Here is a 24,049-nt window from a genome sequence, read left to right on the forward strand (position 1 = left end):
GACAAACTTTGGCAAACTATGGGTGGAACCTGGATATTAGTTCTCAGATGTCAGTTCCCTGTTCAGGTCAAGGTGTATCTGGGAGTTGGCTGTCATAACGTTTCACCTGTTTCCTAAAAAAGGATCTTCAGTTTTAGTAACTTCTGCTGCAAAACTGATAAAGGCTGAATTATCTGAAACTTGGAAGTGAAACATGTTAAAGGAAACACCCGTCCACACTAATTCTTCCATTCGCTGCTGTCCTCCCATAAAACAAATCTTCCTGCTTGTTCCTTCCTCTCTATCTGCTGTTCTTTCTCAGTTCTACCTCCTCCTCCTTTTTATACTTATAACCTTCCCTTAAGCTCACCCTCCCTCCTCCCTTTCTTATTCTCTCTCCCCCTCTGTCTCTCGTTGGCAAATCCTTCTGATGCACTATATGTGCTCTGCTGCTAAATGTGCGCACACGGAGGAAAACAGACGCACACACGCACTTGTGCAGTGTAGCGCGCTGCTGTCATGGCATCATGTGACCCAGTTCAAACCAACCCTAGTCCTCCACTGCCTGATCAACCAAGCATCTGCGTATGCTGCCTCAGCCAATCTCAGGGGCTGATAATGCTTGTTCCTGTCAGCACTTGCTGCTGCTTTGTGCGTTCCCTCCTCTGCCTATGAAAGAGGAAGTGTTATTTTTCCGGCGAGGGGAGGGTCCTGGATTAATTTGTCTCTGTCTGCTGTAAAGCAAATGCGTGCTGCTAAAGGATCTGCTGCTGCTGCCAGCCTGGCTGCCCGATGGACTCTGTTTAAAAGGCTCCCTACGTTTTGTTTTTTTTTTTTGGCTGACTGCAATGCAGAGCTAGAGGAGGAGAATCTTTCTCTGTTCCTGCTCAAGAGACGAGAGTGCAGGAGAGTGGGGGTAAAATAATGCCACAATTTATCAGAGTTGGTGATTAGTTTCTGTGGGAAGAGTAAAAACACTGGAAATGCAACCTATCGACAGAGAAAACAGTCACGTGTTGGGCCAATTGGCCATAGACTTGTACAAGGTGTGATTCAGCATGTTCATTGGAGCAACACGGCCTGTAAGTAGAGCACACGCAAACAAAAAAAATTACAGTTTTGCACTACAGCAAGGAAAAGTTTAACAGCTGCACTGCTCTAAGGAGGGGGGGAGCATTTTAAAGTGGGTCACACTGTGTGGAAAGACAAATAAAGCAGAGGTGAGGGGGTGGCTGCGAGGGCAGCGTTGTTTGTAGAGTCTAGAGAGGTCTGATGGGTTTGTCTGTTTGTTAGTCGACAAAACGTTGCCGGCTGCTTCAAAATATTCCCAGTGTGCATCAGTGGAGCACAGTGCTTGTTTGTGCCTGGTATCGTGGGAAAAGCCTGCGGCCGAGGGGAATATTTAAGGTAGTGTGAAGAAGCTTGGAGTGTTACGTAGCAGCACCGTGACTGTTTGTAAACAGGACTCGAACCTTCCACCTCTAAAGAGAAATAAGACATTGATATTAGTCTCACAGTTATTGAAGATTATTGAATCAATTCAAGGAGAAACTGCACCTTTGATCCTTTAAGGAAGTTTGGCAATCTTCATGGCAACAGAGCAGCCACAGACTTTGTTCCCTATAAAGCGAGGAGGGTTTTTTACAGACTTTTTACACGTTGCTAGACGAAGCAGTTGCCGACACTGTTTAGTTTGGTCTTAATGGCTTTTCTTCACATTCCTCTGAGATCATCTTCCAAAGGAGGAAAACGGACCTCGACCTCAGGACGCAAAAAACTTGTGCCAAGCAGAAAAACTGCACTGACGCCTAGCATGGTCTGATAAGAGCTTAACTTGAACACAAATGATTTATAACTTTACGAGTGTCACCTGCTTTTATAATGTCTTTTGCTGTTTATCTCAGAGCAGCTGCTGCGTAACTGTAAACTGTAATGCTCTCCTCACGTTCTGTTTTCTTTGTAATCAGCTGACTCGATGTTAAACCTTTTGTTCTTATGTTGTCTTTGCTATGGTTTTCCTCACATTTTCAACTTTTTTTGAAATGTCTCTGTGTACAATTTACATAAACATCTGTATTTTTTCCTGTAACGGGGCTTTGTGTCACAGCCAACTGAATTTCTCTATTGTTTTGGGGAAGCTCAAACAGAAAGCAACAGATGCTCATAGCTACAGCCAAAATTTTTGTAGTCGTTGCCCTTTAATAGCTATTATGTAATTGCTAAAGCTGTTGTACGCTAGCTTAATTGTGTATGTAAACAGTTGGAGAGTTGTCAGGGTACAAATATGACTGAAACATTGTTAATTTAATTGCACTGCAGTTTATACAGAGTTCTCTGTCAGTAGCAAAATGTTTTCCAGTCTTGAGTTGACCGATATAGTCTTTTTGTGTCCTGATGTGAACTGGCTTCCAGTCAAGCAGAAACCAATGTGGATATTTTAAACAGGCTAGCCTTTAACATTATTATTCATGTGTCCCTCTGGACTGTGTATTGAAGATGCTCCCGAGCTGTAAATATTTCTGTCCACTTTTTTTATTTGGTTTGTGTATATCATCCACCGCATCAAGAACCAGAGCCTTATTTTTTGAACCAAAAGACAATGATTTAATAGTCCTAAGCCACTGGCAGTTACTGTATATTGAAGTTTAATGTTTTTGTAATGCATTTTCCCTCATCTTTAGGAGGCAGAGACCGGATTGGTTCCAAGTGTCCAAGATTTTGACAAGAAGCTAGCTGAAGCAGACGCCTACCTACAAATACTGATCGACCAGTTAAAGGTATGACTTGACATGTGCTCTTGCACTTTTGGTTTTTCTTACTTTTATATTTATAGAATAGAATAAAACTCCCTTCCAAAAGTGTTAAAGGACCTTTTTTTTTTTTTTTTGCTGTGTCTTCTCAATGAATAAATAAAGACTTTTAAAAGCACAAATTTCAGGATAGACGAGTAGATGTATTATATTTTTTTTTAGTGCTAAGAAGCAGCTCCACTGATGCAATTATGATTTATGATTGAAAACTCTTTCTTCGTTTGCAGTGAAGGAATTAATTTTTCACTGTAAATGTTTTTAGGTTATTAGGGAAAAAGTAGAGTAGACTGTAACACAGATAGCAGCAGTAGGACCTGTATGTGACTATGCTTCATTTGACAATGGCAAACTCTGGCTGCATGACACTCGAACAGGGGAATTGAGCTAAATTCCTGAAGGTCCGCAGCTTCGCATGGTTTAGATGTTTTCGACTGTTTCTTATCTTTCCTTTCTCAATCTTTTATCCTTCTGTTCTGCAGACGGCCTATTAACCAGTCACTTATCTTATTACAATTACATGGAGGATTTTTTTTTTTCAGGAAGAACATTTGAGACTCATCCATGATCAATCCCCTCCTTGATCACAGCCCTACCTTTACAGATTGATAAATGTTGTTAAAATGAGCATACTGGATCTATAGGCTGTACTGTAATGGTTTTGATAATCCAGGAATAACTCTTTTGCTTCTGAGTGCTAATGCAATTTGATGTTTTACCTTTAGTAATCATACAAAACATCTTCTTAAAGCTGTGTCTTTCCTTTATTGTGAAAGCAGAAGTTTTCTGATATGAGCTCATGGGAAATGTGCAGACAAAGCAAAATTCTCCTCTGTACACACCACAGACCGCATCATCTCTAGGAATTCATCTTGTGACTGTTTGACGACTCTGACTGTGAAGCATCTGAACTCATGTTCCATCTGTTTGGTCCCTCTGTCTCTCTCACAGCTGTTTGATGAGAAGATCAAGGACTGCAAAGAGGATGAATCACTCAGAGTGAGTGAAAGCATCACTTCACTGTTCTCACATATGCTTCTATTTGCTTTGTTGGTCTCATTTGTTGAGTGTAAATGGTTTGTTGGGCTGCAGCATGAACATTTATTTAATTAATTCCTACTTGTTTTTGGTAAACACACAAACGTGTTGACAATTCTGATTCAAGTGCACGTGCCAGCATGCTAAGTCTTAAACTATTTACTGTATACTATATTGTCCTGACTGCTTTATTATGTTTGTACAATCATCAGAACACAGCTGATTGGAAATTAGTTCACACACACACACACACACAGAGTGTAATTGATTAACATTTTTCTATCAATCAACAAATAAGGTAATCGGATAGTAATTACAAACCTCTGTAATCTATCTATAAAGCAAGAAATCGCTGTCTGTCTGTTCCTCAAATATCTCTGCGAATCAGGCTCAGGATGACCTGAGACTTTCAACATGGCTGCTGCTTGGTTCAAAGGTGTGCAACGTTGTATTTGTTTGAACTGCAACAATATTGTTCAGAAATAATTTCATAAAATTGTCCACCGGGACAGCTCAATGTTGACAGGTAGTCATGGTAACTAAGGATGCATTGAAAGCTCCGTAGAATATACATGAGTGACTGCACAAAGGGCTTTTAAAAACGACTAAAATAATTGTGTCTTGCAGTAGATCCCATTAAGAGACATTGCCTTACTAAGTGCAATATGTGCAATACCCCTTATTTATATTTTTTTCTGTATTTATATATTTTCTTCTGTACTGTTATCTTGGCTAATTTCTTTTTTCCTTAATTTTTCTTTCTGTATTTGCATTTAGGCTTCTTGCTTGCTCTTTGTGTCTTTGGCTGCTGTTACATATTAATTTACCCACTGTGTGATGAAATAAAGTATAATCTAATTTTTAGTAAGACTTATAGGTTATGAGCTTTTATCTCAGTAATGTGCTGCATGTCTGAAGGATCAAAGATCGAGAACCCTTCCTCAACATTTTAGCATTTTGAACATTTTACTTGCCTGTTCTTTGTCACATTGGGCTGCCATTTTTCTCCAATACTTTGACTTTTTGACATTTACCGTGGGCTAGTTTGGGTGCTTCAGCCTTGTTACTTTTGTTGAATTATCTGCTCTTACAATGTGTTTCTTCCTTGTTTTGCTGACAGAAAATTGAGAATTTGAAGGAGACTACTTGTGTAAGTGAGAACACGGAGCACATTTTTCTGTCTTTACCTATTAAGGACGAGTTTGAATGAGTCTCTCTTTTCTCTTTCAGAATATGGTAGAGTCCATCAAGCACTGCATTGTACTGCTGCAAATTGCCAAGGTAAAAACGCAGAACGGTTTCAAGCTACATTTCACTTCTTTGGAACTCATTCCATCATATCCCCCTTCACTTGTGAGACTGTTGCTGTTGCACTGCATCCCTGGGTGGTTTCCTGCTCTCACTTACTGTTTGGGTTGGTGGTTGATGAGGGTGCAGCCTACTGTTCGTTTCATCACATGTTCCATGCAGTGCTCCAAAGGAAGTGGAGCAATCATTTTTGCTTCATTGGGCTGTTGAAAACACTCACATTTTCATAAACAAAGGACTGATTTGCTCTTGAGTAACATTACCACAGAAACACATCAGACATCAATAAGCCGTTGTAGCTTAAATAAGATGACACTGGCAAAAAACGAGAGAGAGATTCTGCCATGTGATGAAACAATTACTGCATTTATCAAGCTGAGGGATTTTGTGAGGGTCTGGGTGAAAAGGTTGATGACCCCCTGATTGTCCCAACACCTCCTATGCTCAAAATGCTTTGTGAAATGATTCCTGAACCGTTTTACACAAGCAGTCTAACACTGTCTTCTTGAAATTTGAAGGACCAAAGTAACGAACAACAACACGCAAACGGACTTATCGTAAGTTTAACCCTTCCTGACAAAAACTGAAATCCATCATGCTAACTTTCCTTTCTCTTCTAATTTAATCTCCTGTAGAAAAGCAAATGAATCAAAACCTTTCAGTGCATGCCATCTCGATTGGAGATTAGCTCCACATCGGGCTCTTTCCGCTCAAGTCTCCCACTGCAGTCTTCTTCAGTCAATATTCATCAGAGCTTTGATTTTTTTTTAAACTAAACTAACCGTGCACCAAATATCTGTGTGCAATGGAAATGTTTTCCACATAGTGCACATTGTTGCTGAATATCTGTTTACGTGTGAGTTTGCATGTCATGTGTGAGAGGAATTGTTTCTCCTGAGCTACTAATTAGAGTCAACTAATTGATCATTGATTAATCACCACACACTGCACTCCTCATTCAGCTCCAGGGCACAACAAGCTGTGAGGCCACACTGGCTGTAGGATTGTAGGTGCTCTGTGTAAATGCTGGGGACACAAAGGAAGTTCAAGTTCAATTTATTTGCCATTTGCAGTGAAAAAACCACATTGGAATATTTGAGCATAAATACACCAGTATGCACCAGAGACAGCAACAACAAACACCAAAGTAGATAAATATAATTAACACGGTAAAAGTACAAAGGGAAACATTTGATACTATGAAGCGAGGCAATAGAAACACACATTTAGCCTACTTAAAGCAATACAACAATAAAGCAATAAAACAATAAAAGTGCAAGACTAGCCTTCGAAGTGCTTTGTTCAGCCTAATAACAGCTTGCGAGAAGAAGATGTTAACATGGCGAGATGTCCTGCATCGCAACGAACAATAGCTTCTCCAGGAGGGAAGGAGCTGGAACATGGCTTTACCAGGGTGGCCAGTACCAGAAGAGTCGTTGATGGTTCTCGGAGCTCGGATTACTTGTCTGCAATCATAAAGAGCATCCAGAACAGGCAGCTCACAGTCCTTTTTGCAGAGCAAACCTGTTTTGTTCAGGGCTCTCCTTTCTTTGGCTGTGATGTTACCGAACCACACAGTCATAGAGCTAACAAGCAGATTTACTATGGTGCAGCGATAAAAGTTAAGCAGAATCTTAGAGTTTTTTGCAAATTCCCTGTTTCCGCAGAAAGAAGAGATGCTGACAAGCTTTCTTAACAATGTGATTAGTGTTTTTGTCCCATCTCAAGTCATTAGACAAGTTAAACCCAGAAACTTGCACTCGTCATCAATTTGCACTTAGGAGTTATCAATGACAACAGGCGAGTGAGAGGTTCCACGACAAAAATCAAAAACAAGTTGTTTTAGATGTGTTCAGCAGGAGGTTGTGTTTTTTCACTCCACTGAACATTTTCAATTTCTGCTCTGTAAGATGATTCATCATTCTCACTGATGAGATCAATAATAATGGTATCATCAGCATATTTGATGATCAAATTGGAGTCAGAAGAAGCCGCACAATCATGAGTTGTGCAGACTCCTTATATTTACCTGTTTTTTGTTTGTTTTTACAAAGAATTTATTGTTACTTTTTAAACATTTCCAAGCCAAATTCAACTCGGAATAGTCACACTTTATTTTAAGTTTTATACATAAGGCTGACATTACGCTGTCATTAGCATGAATACGGTGACATGAAGGCTGTCATTAAGCGTCGTTTGCTAAATTATGACACCTTTAGAGTTATATTGGTATTTTAGGTTAGGTGGAGGGATCTAGGGGGGTTAGGGTAACGAAGGGTTAGGGTTAGCGTAACGAACAACACTTAAAGACAGCCTTCATGACACCTTATTCATGCTAATTACAGGTGTCATGTCATGATAATGACAGCGTTTTGTCAGTCTTGATGTATAAAACTTCAAGTGATGTTACCTCTTGTTTTAATTTTTTAAATAGAGGATGGCCTTTTCGGCATATGTTTGAGGTATTTTGCTTTGAAAACCAAGATTCTAAAGAATGTGTCATAAAGCTGCACTCCAAGCCCCTCTGTGCACTCAGGTGTGATGGAGCAAGCCCTAATTAAAAATATACATGACAGCGACCACATTGTAACATTTTTCCTGCAATTGAGGGGGGGCACAGATGTTTTTTGCCTAAAGACTTCTGCCCATGAACTATATTTTAACTAAACTATGTGAGTTGCCAATGTTTCAGTTGGATTCAATTACACCTATTATTTTGTTATTAAGGCAATTCAAATAAGGGAAATGGATCAGTATCATATATCCATGGAAATACATGCTACTATAGAAGATTCTGATTGTCTATAATAGTCAACGTTAATTGGTGTAAAAAAAAAAAACAAAAAAAACATCTAATGGGCAGGATTGATGACACGTCTCTTTTGTAAGTATTCATGATTAATTTTGCCAGCAGAAAATGACCATGTGCCTCTTAGGGGCAGGAATCCCACAGCTGATAACGTCCCACTGCTCTAATAGATGGCTTAATCTCACAGACATTAAGCACAGCATTACGTTGTATAAATAGCACAGCATAAGCTCTGTCTATACACACGTGTGTTGATATGCTATAAGCTTTTGTGCTCAAGATGCCTTTCACGTTGGCTGTGTTTTTTAATGGTAGGCAAACAATGAATGCTTCGTAGGTCTTTGTTAGTGAATATTATACCGCAGGAATTGTTTCAATTGAGTTTTTCACTGTTAATCTTAGGAGTGTGACGATATCTCAATACGGCGATATATCGCGATATTTTCCCGCACGATCGATTATTGATATGCTCACGCTAAGTATCTTTTTTTTTTTTTTCCAAACCCTTTTCTGCTTTTTCACTAAAATGTGCAGATACATCTTCACAGAAATTTTGTCACTGTTTGTTGAAGGAACCAATATATTGTTTACTGGAATATTGCACTATGATGGTGTCACTGGTAAGAAAGAACCTATTCTTTGTTTACAGAAAGCACTATTGGAGATACTTATTAGTTTACATTGGTATGTTGACACTTATTTACAGAAATGTTGCACTAAAATAGTGTCACTGTTCATAGGACATTTTTTTCACTTAATCTTTTTTTTTTCTTGTTATGTCATAGATTATCGGAGATTGATTTCTGACCAATATATTGATAATTGCAGTATCGTCATATCGTGAGATAATCGTTATCGTGAGCCGTGTATCGTGAGGTACCCATAGGTTCCCACCCCTAGTTAATCTATCAAAATAATGCGTGTGCTACAATTGGTTTTTGGTTGCTCTGCTGCAAAAGTTTCATGCTGCAATGTTTAAAGCTCTTTTATGCGTACCTTGATAACATCATGACAGACCAGTGTGTGTGGTTGATTGCAAATAATATCCCTAATTACTTTTGTGAAATCACATTAGAAGGACTACAGGAACTGAAAGCTCTAAGCAACCCTCAGTGTGACTTTATCTGGTGACTTTCACAACTTAGACACTGTGCCCAGCTTTGTTAATTTCAAATTACCTCAAAACATGTGGAGAGAGAGACTGTTGAGAAACAGCTTGCAAGTCAAGTTTGAGTAAGTGAATAGATTTGAATGACTAGATGTTTTTTTCAGTTGTAGGAAGAGCCCTAAGGGTCAATACACAATGTTCTGCTCATGTTGCTCAGTGTTGATGTCCGCTACATGATGGCGTTTAAAAGGCCATATTACACCACATCAACATAGAATAACACAGCAGTTTTGTATTTGTTCTAATGCATGAGTGTGGTTTGCAGGAGTGCAAAGGTGTCACTGGTAAAAGCCAATGGCTCCCCAGCGATTTGTATTACTGGATAATTGGCACCTGTATGGTGTGAATTACTGCCTTTTAAACTGGGAGATTGTTCCCTATTTAAAAGGAAAAGTGTTGCTTTTTACTGTGTGAAGCCACAGTTGCTGTTTGGATTTGGAGCAGGGTTGCTGGTTTTGTATTGATTACACAAATTAAACCCGGTCATGTCACCGTTTCCAGGAAATGAAGTGAAGGCACATTAATGCGTTTGGACCAGCCGATGCAGTAGTTTAACTCTCTGCAATTGCATCAGTGTAGCATCAGTCTGCTCTGAAACTCTGCACAGCAGTCAAGGTCTAGTACATCAGTGTGTAATGTTAGATGAGCTGGAATTTCACTCTGGGTTTCATGCTGTGTTTTTAGAGGCTGTTAAAATTGTTTTTTTTTATGACTAAAGAAAGACTGGACATTTTGCTGCCTTTGAAGCAGATGCTTAAAATGTTGACAGTAAGGCTGCACGATTAATCAATATAAAATCAAAATTGGATTACTTATTGATGGGGATTTTTAAAAAGTCAAAATTGGAAAATGTATTTTCCCGTTTAATCGTGTAATCACGACAAGGATTGTTCTCTCTTTACAAACTCTTGAAAAACAAGTTTCAAACGCATTTTTAACATGATCGACCCGAGCTACAACCTCTTCTTTTGTAAATGTGAATTTTGTGTGAGGTTTTTTGTAATGCAAGGTTCTCTTTTTAAGGAATTCGTTTTTGGTTGGGCAGGTTATTTTATCAAAAATCCAATGTGTTTTTGTTTTTTTTGTTTTTTTTAAAGGGGGAAAAAAAATTGAAATCGAAAATCGAGTTTTCAAAGTAAAATAATTGAATTTGTTTTGAGCTAAAATCGTGCCTTAGTTGACAGCAGTGCTGTTTTTGGTGTCATTGTTCCAGAGCACGATCAACCCAGTGGATGGGATCTACCAGCCCCCTGTGGACCCCCCTGTAGCCGACAACACAATGCCAACACAGACCACCCTACCTACAGGTACGCCGCACCTGAACATCGCCTTGTATCCGCAAGCAGCCTGATTTATATTGTGTAATAAAATGTAACTATTACAGTGCCTGTCGTAAGTATGTATTCATGTGGGAGCTTAAGTAGAGTTGTCAGTTATGGCCAAATGAGTATGTAGGTTGGATGTGCAAAGAGGTGTACATACTCTGTAGTGTTATAAACGGGTATATTTGCGGGTGCAAAGTTAAAAAGCGTGTGCGATTTCCCTGGTTTAATTCTATGGGACATGCACAAGACAAATTGATAAATAAAGTTTGTACCGCAGCGTTGCTGGCCAGGCAATTACTCTGTTCTTCACCCATTGGAGCTGCACGGCATCTTGTCACGCATGCAGCGTTGCTTGCCAGGCGGGCATTTCGGACTTCAGGTGTCTCAGTATCGCGCACCTGTCGCATTGCCTCACGTTTCCACTCTTTCTCTGCACGTTGATTTCTTGGCATGGAGTGCGGCTCAGATGCTCCTCATGTCCTGTTCGGTTTAACCCGCTTTAATCATGACATCATCAGTTAGAACTTCCTGATTGGAACTCTGGTGACATCACTATCAAGAACAGAAACACACACGCACACAGACCTTTCGTGCTTATATATATATATATATATAGAGTTCTATATTTCATTTTATATTAATTCTGCAGATTGATCTTTAAAAAAACTCCTGTACATGCACTATCTGCTCATAATTAGTGAAGGTTTCTATCCAATAGAGGTGTAGACGTTCATCAGCTACGGATTTGTTAAATGCAAGTAAAATATTTTGTATGTGGATCAAATGGATGGAAGTCGTTGCTGTCAACTTTCACCTCATTAGTGAATGACCTGCTCTCTTTTCTTTTATTAAGACATGTCTCAGGTGTGTAAGTCAGACCAACGTCCTTCGACATTACCTGTTGGCCCTGTTGTCACGGTGATGGGCACCCTTCAAACCCCGACTCCCAACAGCACAGGTGAATGCTGCCTTTGTTTATTGAGCAGGATGATTTGCATTTCTTAATAATTTGTTTGCATGTCTTTTGTATCCTCTTAAAGGTTTTTTAAAATGCTCAGAATTTTAATATAACAATCTTTAAAAACCGTGTGCTCATGTGGAATGTAGAAAATTGTGTCCAATGATGGAGAAACCCAGCGTGTATAGCCTGGGGGAGATGTCCTCAGTGCTTTCTGGTTAGCTCTCTAGCTGTAACTGTCTTAGAGTCCTTGGGCAATACGTAGAATCTCAAAGCTCCCAATGAGGAATGAGCACCGTGCATTGCTACTTTACCATCGCTGTGTATGAATGGGCAGAGAGCTTTGAAAAATGAAAAGTGTGAAAACATGAAGTCCATTTATCAGTCATTATTGGTCAAATCTTCAATATTCTATTTTGAATTTTAAGCTCTTATTCTTTGTTTCAATTGATTTCACTTTTTGGGGTTTTTTGGGGGGGTTTAGATCCCCATTAAAGCATTCACTGCAAAGAAGCAAGTTGAACATGGACTCATGAAAAAGTGCATAATTTTTGTACCAAAACAAAGATACTCAAATGCTGCATACTCCTCTCAAGGATTTGTGGAGTTTAAAGTGAATTATATAGTAGAATTAGGATGTATAAATAAATCTTAGGGTTATCAATCATCAAAGTCGTTTATATTGCCTCCTGGTGGCCAAAAATAAGAAAGAAACCAGTTTATTATAACGGCTCTGAGGGATTTGGTTACATTTGTTGTCTTTGATGATAACTTGTATGTTCAGAGTATCGATGTGAATCATAAGAGCAAATGATAACCCAAAGCAAACTTGGGTTGTTTTTCCATCAGCACTTTTGTGTAAATATCCCTAGAACTAAGTCCAAGTCTGTGTGTGTGTGTGTATTTTTTTTTTTTTTTTTTTTTTTGTTACTGCCCTAAAACATTGTCGTTTCTGCTCACCTGCATCCTTTTACAATCTGTGGCTCACCCCAGACTGTGTTAGAGAAGAGTTGTTTCAACACATGTGGCCTAGTTATAGAATAATTGCACATTTAAAACATTGTCTACAAAGTAGCTGATTCTGAATATGGCTTAGTCGTTCACTCGCACTGGATTGCACAGTCAGCAAAAAGCTTGAAATTTTAAATCTTCACTGCACTTGTTCAGGGTCATGGACATTTTGTGCTACCCCAAAGATAAAAGACCCGTCTTCTCATAGGAGTAAGCTTGTTCCCATTTGTACATACTAATCTTTACAAGCAGTGCAAAGCCTTTACAGGGAGGGCTTCATCGCTTTATATAATTCACTGTCAGTCGATGTAGAGGTAAAGGGAATTGAAATGCCAAAACTGAGGGGAAGAAGAGTATGCAGCCTGTTTGTTTTTTGAGCTGATGCAGCAGAATGTAAACACTGCACCGTGCACTAAGGAAGCCCAAAGAGTCCTGTCAATATGCACTGCAGAGAAAGGCAGCCTAATGTAGTTCAGCAGCTTGCTAGAGTGCAACACTCAATGTCAGACAATGTTTTATCACTCAGTAGTTTGTGCTGATTTTGTTGGTCTTGTTACTCAGGGAGTGGCCCTTCAGGCCCCAGCAGTGGCGTCGCCTCCCCGGCTCACATTTCCATCCCCTCTCACTCGGTGCCAGACTTCTCCTACTCTTCCAGTGAGGATGAGTTTTATGACGCAGACGAGTTTTACCATAGCAGTGCTTCACCGAAGCACTGCATAGAGTGAGTACAGTACACTCCACACATTCACATCATCCATTCATCATCACGAAAGCAACTATTAAAGTTTGGTTTAGCTTACGTATTTAAAAGGAAAATATTTCATTGTGTTGAATAAACATTAGTTCAGGTTGGTTTTAATCAGGGGAAGTAAGAAGACAATGCCCTTGACTTTGTGCTAATGCTTTATCTTTTTTTGCTCCGCTGCTTCCTCTCCCACCCTTTCAGTCCCTCAGGGCCCCAGGTGGCCTCGCCCCATGCTAATGAAGACGCGGTATTAAAACGGCCTGACACCACCGAGTCCATCAACTCATCCATGTCCAACGGGACCACTGAAGCAGGTAATAAAGCAAAAATAGTTGCACACAGCAAACAAGCCAGTGTGTTACAGAAGCAATATTCATCTGTGTGAAAAGCATCTGCTTACAACAGGTGTTTTCCCCAAGTTATTAATTCACTTAGTTTACTTTATCCTGATGAAATAATCTTTACATTGAAAACACCCAAAACCTACAAACCTAATTCTAGCAAGTTCAATTTGTCTTATTTTTTTAAATATGTTAAAAGAGCATAGTTCAGGATCAGTAAATAAGACTCCATAGTGTCACAATGGTGCTAGTGCTAGGTTAACAGCAGCCATCAGCCAAGCTGGAGTATTAATTTACTCCTCGTTCACGTGACTGTTTACTGCAAAACCTTACGCATGCCTCTGTAGAAGGAACCAAACATCTTCTCCTGGATCGAGGACACACATTCAGCATCATTTGACATCATGTCCGGAGCACTGTGTGGGAAATTTAGACCCCTAATTGCAGTACATCATGCATCACAAAGTCTGTTCGAGGCAATAGGGAGATATTTGTGTGGGTTCATTCTTCTTGGTTTTGAACACTTCATCATCCATTAGCATTAAAAGACTTACCGTAAAATGAACGTTTTTTTGTTTCACATATCCTTCCCTATGCTCCTTTAACGTCTCATTTATTCAGGCAACTTTTTAAAGAAAATTTACTTTGACGTGTTCTGATGCGTGTGTCTTTGGCCACCCCCAGAAAAAACTCATGAGGACACATCAAAGCAATAGGCAGATGCCTCTCAGTCAAAACATGTCAGGAAATCAAAGTGAATTTCCTGAAAAAAGTTGTCTAAATAAATGAATTGTAACATATTACCCTACAAAGCTGCCAGTTTTTAAGGTTGTTTTTACTTTCAACTTTAGAAACGTTTGATTGTCAAGATGATCGCGATGACGATGGTGAGGGAGAGTCTGTGGAAGAACACAAGAGCGTCATCATGCATCTGCTTTCTCAAGTTCGTTTGGGAATGGATCTTACAAAGGTGAAGCTCTGAGTAGAGCTCAGCTGTTCTCCAGTTAATTCTCATTAGAGCAGTGGTTTTCAGCCCTGCAGGTCCACAATTGATTATCATTCTATTGGCACTGCTTTATTTTATACAGTAGTTATTTTAAGAATTCAGAACTTTAATAACAGTTATTATTCACAGGTTGTCCTGCCTACTTTCATTCTGGAGAGGAGGTCCTTGTTGGAAATGTACGCAGACTTCTTTGCACATCCTGACTTATTTGTAAGGTGTGTACCATTTCTGCAACAATCAGTTTTTCCGTTTTCCTCCCAAGGGAAATGCATTTGAAAATGATTGAGACGTTTAATGCATCCAAATACTATCTCTGTGATTTCTCCCAGTATCGCCGAGCAGCCGGAGCCAAAAGACCGCATGGTTCAGGTGGTGAAGTGGTACCTGTCAGCTTTCCACGCCGGAAGGAAAGGCTCAGTGGCAAAGAAACCGTACAACCCGATCCTGGGAGAGGTTTTCTACTGCCACTGGGATCTTCCCGTGGAGACGGAGGAGCCTTCGCCACATACGGTGAGGCCACAATCATCATGTGTTTTTAGGAATTAAAAAAACATTGTGCAGGAAGATTTTAATGTTTTCTTTGTGTAGAAACTAAAACAACTGCACAATGGTTGCTGTTTTTACGACATTCTTCTTTTTTTGTGTATATCCATTCAGGAGACAGTTTCTGAGGGTCCAGTTCCTTGGTCCTCCCTCAACAGTGTGTGTTTTGTGGCAGAGCAGGTCTCTCACCACCCACCCAGTGAGTGTTAAAAGCCCCTCTTCTGACTGACAGCACAGCAACCAATAGTTTTGTTTTCTCTGAGGGTTAAGTTTAAATTCTCAGTGATCTTCAGTTTGTTTGTTTCAGTCTCACTAAAATCTTCAAACATAAATCAAATTTAAAAATATACAGTATAGTATATAACAAGACTGAAACAGGCAGAAGCAACATAAATCATTACATTCAAGTTACCTTTCTCAAATAATACACACAAGAAATTCAATCATTCAACAAATTACATTTGAGTTGCCTTTTACAAATTATGTAAAAGAATTATGCATCAATTTTTTTATAGTGCTTTTCTGGGTACTCGAAATCGCTTTACAATGAAGGGAGCAGTGTTGGGGTTCAGTGCCTTGCTCAAGGGCACCTCGGCAGTGCTCAAGAAGTGCCTTTCCAGCTCCAGAACAACTTGCGTTTTTTTTCTTTTTTTTTTGGTCCGCACAGGAACTTGAACTGGTGACCCTCTGGTTCCCAACCCATGTCCCTATGTTACTGAGCCACTGCCGCCCACACATTTCTACTGCGTTACATAACTTTCAAAAATATATTGACATTTTCTTTTTGAAATGAAATAGTGTCACTCATTTGAATTTCTTTATCCACATTATTCCACAATTTAACCCCTGAAACAGATGGACATTTTGTTTTAGTTCCAATATTGTCTGTGGTAAAACAAACAATAACTGCCTGATCCAGATGTTGGCAGCTGGAGCAGGGAAACCTTCATACATGGACAGACAATATATTTCCCGCAAAAAAATCAGCTAAGATTATCTCCAATTGTTCTGCATGTTGTTTCAAATGCTTAAAATTACTGAAATATGATTTTCAATACAGGTGGGGATCTTTGATTTAGGAGTTTAATTACGGCTGAATCCATCACAACCTATTGTGTATTGATTGTTGTTTCTGATCTTTGTGTAGTTTCTGCATTCTACGCAGAGTGTTTAAATAAGAAGATCCAGTTCAACGCACACATCTGGACGAAGTCTAAGTTCCTCGGCATGTCCATAGGAGTCCATAACATTGGACAAGGTACTCTCCATTTCTGTTTGTCATTTCAAATGTGACATTTTACTCTCTGTTTACATGCCGTGTGACTAACAAATGTCTGAACTTCACTCAGGCTGTGTATCATGTTTGGAACATGACGAGCATTACATCCTCACCTTCCCTAATGGATATGGCAGGTAAGGGTACGAGTCATCCTAGTTGGTACTGGAGGTATGTTTAAAGCTCCAGTTTGTGGCTCTTTGTGTTTTCTGTACAGATCCATTCTGACTGTGCCGTGGGTGGAGCTGGGTGGAGAATGCAACATCTCCTGCTCCAAGTCGGGTTACAGTGCAAACATCGTTTTTCACACCAAACCTTTCTACGGTGGAAAGAAGCACAGGGTCACCGCCGAGATTTTGTAAGAGGCTCAAATGGCATCAAAAAACTAGCGGGAAAGGATCTGAACTTGTGAAATGGAAATCAGCTCATCATTGTCCTCTGTTTGTTTTGCAGTCCACCAAATGACAAGAAGTCTTTCTGCTCCATCGAAGGAGAATGGAACGGAGTGATGTACGCCAAGTGGGCAAGCGGAGTGCGTCTCTAACCACATTACATTTTAAATATGTAGTAAAAGTGTCGTGTTATAGCAGAATGCACTACATGGCTGACATTTTAACACTTCTCTAGGAGAACACAACTTTTATAGACACAAAGAGGATGGGCATCATCAAGAAGAAGGTCAGGAAGTTAGAGGACCAGCTGGAATATGAATCCAGAAGGTAGTCAACAAAGTTCACTGTCAGTTTTTAACATCTATGTGTCAGGCTTTGCTGTAATTTACGGTGCTTAACTGCCTTTGTCCTTCAGACTTTGGAGAGATGTGACAGTAAACCTGAAACTAAGGGACATCGATCAAGCAACGGAAGCAAAACATCGACTGGAGGAGAAACAACGAGCCGAAGCCCGGGAAAGGAAGGAGAACGAACAGCAGTGGGAGACGAGGGTGAGACTCTCGGGTTTTCAGTCAGAGGAACAAAGTAGCACATCGCTAAAATACTGCAACGTGAACTATAATCACTACGGTATCCTGTTTGATCTGCAACAAATGATCAGAGTTGAAAAACAAGTGCAGAAACGTGTGTCATATATGAATATGTTCTGCTCCAAAAGCAACTCATTAGTAGGGATAAGAATTTAGATAAGAATTTAACGATTCTGATTCCATTATGATACTGTTTATCAATTTGATTCCTTACCAATTCTCTTATCAATTCTCATTGGATGAAGGAATGAAATAATACAAATGGATTTGTTTGCTTTAACTCTTTATAATATTATCTCTATCTCTGTAATTTCCTGCAGGGATATCAGCTCTCTTTTAATCCACCAGGTATAGATTGTTTTTACTAAATAATAATATATACATATAATATTGATAAATTATTATTATTACAACAAATGACACATTTTGGCTACAAACATTTGAGAATATTTACAGTGCTCTTTTTGAACTTGAACAATTTGATCCAACTAATTCAGACATAAAACAAATAATTTTTCTGTAAAAAAGAACATATTAACCAAAAGTACAGCTGCACTTATTGTTATGTATTTAAATGGTAAAGCTTTTGTTTAGCCTTTGTTTACATTTCTATAAATGGACCTTCAGAGACGCCGTCCCCGTTGTTACGTGTGACGTCATCAGCCTTGTGTGTAAACGTGTGACAGAGCAAACTAAAGACAACGATCAGTGCCAGTTCGCCTCCCATGTCTGATTACTTGTCATGAGGACATAAACTGCTGCCAAGGTGTGTGTTCTCGTGGAAGTTTTTTTGGAAGAAAAATCTTTGCAAGAAGCAACTTTAGCACGAGTGTACAGAACCCGGAATTGACTAGCGTAGCAACAGAGACGCTACAAACAGAGCTCAGAGGGCAGCGCTGCTGTGGGTGGAGGAGGTGGATTCTCTGTGTTGGACGGCATACAACAATATGGTGGAAGGAGCTTCACTTGATGCTAGCATAAACACACAATATACAGGACCTGGGGGAGTTTATCGATAGTATTTGCAACGTTAGAGGAACCTATAAGCGGAATTGAAATACAAGCAAAAGATTCTTAGGAATTGGATTACTGGGAGCCGGTTCTCAGAAAGAACCGGTTTTCGATTCCCATCCCTACTCATTAGGGACCCTCTTTGTTTTGATTTAGATTAGTGCTGGGATTTTATCACATTATTTGCAATTCATTAATTACAGAAAAATAACACACTTAAATAAAATAACGCAGTTAATCGCTTTTTTTTTTCCCCACTCCAAACAGTACGAAACCTCTCTCATTGATGAGTTTCCGGTATACCATCTATCTATAAAGCGTGAAACCTTTGTCTGTGTGTGTGTGTGTGTGTGTTTGTGTCTGTGGCTCAAATATCTCAGCACATCAGGCTCAAATTGACCTGAGACTTTCAACATGGCTGCTGCTTGGTTCAAAGGGTGTGCAACGTCGGATTTGTTTGGACTGCAATGATACCTTTCATTAATTATTTCATAAAATGATTTTAAATGCAATTTTGCAGAACAGCTCAACGTTGACAGGTAGTCATGGTACAAAGTGCTTTTAAAAATGACTAAAGTGGGCCTAATATCCTAAAAAAAAAAACAACCCTTAATTAAAGAGGAATTAAAGCTCCCATGTAAACCATCCGTTAAAAAGCTACTTAACCTCCCACTTTTCTATTGCAAGGACGTATTTCCTACGTGCACTGCACTAGTATTACTGATGCACAGACAACAAGAGTAAAACAGTCATTGCTCTGTTTCATAGGCGTTAAGCCCAGTTGTGTGCAAATTGAGCAAGAAAGAGTTTGCCGATCACCGGACCTTGAGAAAAAATTCAGAAAAGCATGAATATAGCTTACTTAAATTTAGGTTTGTGCTTTGGCAACAATGCCATCATAATATTCTTTATTCATATTGCTCATTATGTTAGCACTCAGTGATGAAAATTATAAAGCACAATTTTGGTGTTTAAGCTCATTTATTGTTTTCATTGATTCAGTCATATACCAAAATCTATTTAAATTGTAAAATGTAGCCTCTCGCGTCAAATGTTGTTAAGAAATAATTGAGATGAATCAGGATTAATTAATTACAAAGTCTCTAATTAGATGTTTTTTTTAATTGAGTCTCACCTCTACTTTAGATAGATGAGATGAGGTGTCAGCGGTAAATAATGTAGTTTGTTACGAGCTGAAATAAGCATTAACAGCCCTCAGCAAACCATTATAAAAACCTGTGCATCTGCTTCCAAAATTCATCAAAAGCACTTATGAGTGAAGTTTGACACCATTTCTTTAGAAAGCAGCTTTTTCTCTTGCCTCTCACCATAAACTGATCCCTGCGGTCTCAAGGTTATTTTTTTTTTTTTCACCTTTTTTAATTTTACAGCATATTTTTTATTCCATGTGAGCATCTAATTTATCACTTAGTTACATTATTCTACCTACCGTAAATTGTTAAATTGTTAAATTTTTCTGACTCCAAAACTTGCCAGCATTAGAGAATAATCAGATAGAAATGTTTTAAACTTTACATTCCTTTTTTAGAGCAATAACAAACAAACAAATCACAGAAACCATTTCGTATGTTGTACCAATATTTGATAAAATTATAAGACTTAATATTCATTATAATTTTTCAAAGTGTTGTAGGTACTGGTTTCTCTACATAGATAATGTTTAATAACGTGTATTTCTTGGTTCTTCTGCAGCTGTTCCATGAGGACGGGGAATGTTGGGTCTACGATGAGCCGCTTTTAAAGAGAATAGCCTCCCAAAGGCAGTGAAGAAGAAGCCTTAGCCACATAACAGTAAACACACGTCTCTGTGCATACACAAATGCACACCAGCCAGAGTCTTCATAAGAACTCTTTTGCAAAAACAAAAAAACCCACTTCTTTATCCAAGCCTTGGAATGACTGACGATTGAACCTGTACACTGCTTTGCTTTTGACTGTAAATCAATATGGAAATGAATGAAAAGCATCAAAGATGAAACATGAATATTTGTAAAGCTCCTCTTTATTTCGGGCAATCGTTCTTCCACCGGCTAACGTGAGACTCTGCAGCCCAAGGTGGAAGTGGGAGGATCCCCAACACACACCCCCCCCCCATGTCAGAGCAGCGCCCATTCTTCCTCGTGTGTGCTTTTATTGTTGGGGTGTAGGAAGTGTGTGCGGTTGATGGTGTTGACGTAGAGAACAGCGGTCCACATCTCAGGGAATCAGTTGACTGCGAACAGAAAGCTGCTGCATCCTCCCAGAGTCTGACAGCCTTATTACGGTGGCATGGATGAACCCTGAAGAGACGGGACAAAAGTCCTCTGGTCGCCTGCTACTGGTTATACTGTTTATAAATAAATATACATACGATGGATATATAAATATATATTCTTTTTATTTTTAATGCTTTTTTTTGTTTATTTTTTCTTTCTGGCAATAGTATGACATATTTGAGGATATGAACTTGATGGCCTTTAGGTCTTTACAAATCATTCCATTTTAGTCTTTTTTTTTTTTTTTTTTTTTTTTTTTTTTTGCATCTTCCCATGTTTTTTGAAAAAAAGTAAACTTTTTCATCTTTCTGTTGCTCATCGTGTTGTCTTCAGACCCCGAGGCAAAGCCCTGCATAAGCCATAGCTTCGAAACGCACCATTAGGGAGGGAAGAAGAAGAATATGCAATACAGTTAGTGATATTTAACACATGCTAGTCAAAGGGCAACACCCGATGTCCACTTTAGCCAAAGTGGTTGAGTGAAAAACACGAAAGCAGACTTTGAATCCAGCAGAGAACAAACAGTTGAGAGGGTCTTGTGAAGGCATTTATGAACAAATGATTGTTTACATGTTTGTGTCTTGTTGTTGTTGAGGCGATAAAATGTTCTGACAGAGTAGGTTACGTCTCGTTTCATCCTGTGTTTTGCACAACATCCCATTTTTGATTCCTCAGCGTCACCTGGACTCCATCTGATTTCATGATGCTGCCACGGTCACAGTTCTTCATTGTGTTTTATACTGGTTTATTGGTTAAACAAACCACCACATGAAGCGCAGTCTCACCTGCTGCACTCTGGTCTGTTAAACCACCATTTATTCTCCAGTTTACAGCTGCTCGGGCTGAATCCAAATGCAACACTTAAGTTCTAAAGGTTCCAACAATCCCCCTTTTTTGTTTGTCCTTGTGCGGTTATGATTTAGAAATTCTCATTTGTTCACATAGGTGGATGATTCTAGTGTCCAAGAGTTAAAGATTTAATTGATTTTGTGAAGGTACTGATGAACAAATTGTTGAACGCTAACTGTTGCTCTCGTACATTTACTCGTAAATGCAGATGAAGACCTCAGAAATAAGCCAATCGAATAAATGTCCGCGTTTGTTTGTCTATCCTCCTCTCGTGTGTTGTTTATAAGCTCTGTTGATTCGAGGCCTTGCCACTTATTTCAGTGTCACTCAGTATTGCCTGATAGAGCAATCAAAGCAAATTATTTTTTTTTTTTTTAATTTTATTTCCTACTCATCATAACCATTGATTGTATCTGATTCTCCTGTTTATTGATGCATTATATTAAAAACTGCGATGAGTTGATTTGTGAGAGCTTTTTGTGGTTCTGGAGCGACAAAACGCATCCACATTCATGTTTTATTTAACACTAAATCTAAGCTCTATGCCACTCTAGGCCTAAACCAGGCATAGTTTTAGGTTTTACATGTTTTTACAGGCCTATCAAACATAAATCACTACTGCTTATAGTCGAAGACAAGAAACTTAAATGATGAACATGCAGCACTTTCATATTTATTGATCAACGGATAAACCAATGGCCAATATGTTCTTATCTTAGTTTTCCATTCATGATTCTGCACATTTTTGATACTTTCAATATATGCCGTTTGGTAATTTTATTCATTTTTCTAAACTTGACACTGTAATTTCTCTATTATGTAAAAAACTATTTCAACCACAAGAATCAAATAAAATAGCCACATTAAAATCATTAGATAATCTCTCTTTTATTATTATTCAAGTTTGCGCACAGATGAAGTTTTCCCTTTATAACAAATGAGACCATTAACAAATGTTTGTGTAGCTCTATCCAGCACAAAAACAATAAAAGGCTGAAAAATCACAATGATTGAGTTTCATTTGGCCTTTTGTGTACATACGTTGGAGCGATAGAAAAATGTGCTACTGTATTTGATATTTTCTAATATCAGCATCAAGGACACCATCAATACTAACCACATTTCATTATTGATCTGGGCCCAGTTCTTCAAAAAGTGTCATAACTCTTATCTTGTGAGCATCTTGCAGTTTTTTTTAATTTTTTTGATCATTTTTAATGTTAAACTGTTTAAAAAACTCAAAATTCTTCCAAAACACTCAAAATACAAATTTTACTTAAAGTATTACGTATTGTTTCCCTTAATTAAATAGAAAATGGTGACAAAATCAAGGAAATTTAAAGTTGGGACTGATATAGAAACACTTATTGCTTTGATATTGTCGGTTTCTTACATATTTAGTATTTTATGTAGACGTAGAAATGCAAACGAGGGCAAAATGATGTTGAAATGACTCGTTTTCCTGCATAAACTCTGTGGCCCTCTTGAGAGCAAACTACTCCGTATGTGGCCCCTGAACTAAAATGAGTTTGACAGCCTGTTCTAGAACAATTATTCTCAACCTTTTCAGCCCCCGACCCCCAAAATGACGGTGCCAGAGACTGGAGACCCCCCACTGTACCTGAGGGTGGTTGTACACGTGTTGGAAAAGGTGGTGAAAATGGATTTTAAAAACCACAGAAATTGGTCAGAAACAGAAAAAAGTGGTGAAAAGGGTTCAAAGTATTAGTATTTGCTTAAGAGTGGCAGAATTTTTTTTTTATTATTTTTTTTTCTTGATAATCTAGGCTGACTTATTTATATTGGCCGGTATATTACTTGTAATTTCTGTTTATGTGTGTCTTCCTATTTGAAAAATATATATAAATAAATCATGCATTAAAAAAGTAGGAACAATTAGTTTAAACTGTCAAAGAATGGGCATGACAAATCGGGAATGTGCACATTGGCAAAAATAAGCATGAAATATGGTGAAAAGAGGATAAAAGTGTTTATAAGTGCTGAAAATGTCAGAAATGTGCAGAAAAGACATTGAATTTTGATGGAGAAGTGGCAGAAATTGGAGTAATGTAGCAAAAGGGCATTTAATGGAGCAAAAATATTAGAAGAAAAAGTGACAAAAATATGTAAAAAAATATAACAAGATGGGTGTAATTGGGAGAAAAGGGGTGTGTCCATACTAGATTGTCATCTGGTTTGATAAGCAGGTCTGGGCCAGTCTCACTTCTGTCAGTCTTCCCCAGGGCAGCTATGGCTACAGTAGTACCTTACCACCACTAGGTGTGGAGTGAAAAAATAATGCCTTCATTCTGTAAAGTGCTTTGAGAGTGTATGATGAAGTGTTCTATAAAATCCAATGCATTATTATTCATAAAAAATAAGCACAAATGGGCTCACATTGTTCAGTTTCTTATAAGCATCTGGCGACCCCATCACAGTGACTCACGACCCCAAATGGGGTCCCGACCCCATGGTTGAGAACACCTGCTTTAGCATATCAATTGAACTTTAGCCTTGAAATGTGATCTATCGTTGTATTTCTCAATTTGTCCAGCAGAGGGTAGCAATGGACCAACTTTTAATTTCCCAGCATGCATTGCGATTCACTGTATAAAAC

General features: G+C 38.7%; 1 protein-coding gene across 3 annotated transcripts in view; it reads left to right on the plus strand.

Moving 5' to 3' along the window:
* osbpl9 (oxysterol binding protein-like 9) overlaps positions 1-20,312 on the plus strand; it is a 37,633-nt gene extending 17,321 nt beyond the window's left edge. The window contains exons 1-21 of one of the 3 annotated variants that reach the window (XM_028444165.1): positions 616-1,061; positions 2,661-2,756; positions 3,738-3,785; positions 4,945-4,974; positions 5,055-5,105; positions 5,651-5,689; positions 10,323-10,416; positions 11,288-11,392; positions 12,965-13,124; positions 13,350-13,462; positions 14,341-14,459; positions 14,625-14,710; positions 14,825-15,005; positions 15,153-15,237; positions 16,186-16,296; positions 16,388-16,451; positions 16,532-16,672; positions 16,768-16,846; positions 16,942-17,033; positions 17,122-17,257; positions 20,021-20,312. In XM_028444165.1, coding sequence (XP_028299966.1) covers positions 1,038-1,061; positions 2,661-2,756; positions 3,738-3,785; positions 4,945-4,974; positions 5,055-5,105; positions 5,651-5,689; positions 10,323-10,416; positions 11,288-11,392; positions 12,965-13,124; positions 13,350-13,462; positions 14,341-14,459; positions 14,625-14,710; positions 14,825-15,005; positions 15,153-15,237; positions 16,186-16,296; positions 16,388-16,451; positions 16,532-16,672; positions 16,768-16,846; positions 16,942-17,033; positions 17,122-17,257; positions 20,021-20,095 — 1,929 coding nt within the window. In that variant the 5' untranslated portion in view covers positions 616-1,037 and the 3' untranslated portion in view covers positions 20,096-20,312. Of the gene's footprint in view, positions 1-615; positions 1,062-2,660; positions 2,757-3,737; positions 3,786-4,944; positions 4,975-5,054; positions 5,106-5,650; positions 5,690-10,322; positions 10,417-11,287; positions 11,393-12,964; positions 13,125-13,349; positions 13,463-14,340; positions 14,460-14,624; positions 14,711-14,824; positions 15,006-15,152; positions 15,238-16,185; positions 16,297-16,387; positions 16,452-16,531; positions 16,673-16,767; positions 16,847-16,941; positions 17,034-17,121; positions 17,258-20,020 lie in introns of those variants that run through there. The other 2 variants (XM_028444163.1, XM_028444164.1) reach the window with 2 other exon arrangements.
* The last annotated feature ends 3,737 nt before the right edge of the window (positions 20,313-24,049 follow it).

This window comes from Gouania willdenowi, chromosome 4 (genome assembly GCF_900634775.1).
Source record: "Gouania willdenowi chromosome 4, fGouWil2.1, whole genome shotgun sequence".
In the NCBI taxonomy this organism is placed as follows: domain Eukaryota; kingdom Metazoa; phylum Chordata; class Actinopteri; order Blenniiformes; family Gobiesocidae; genus Gouania; species Gouania willdenowi.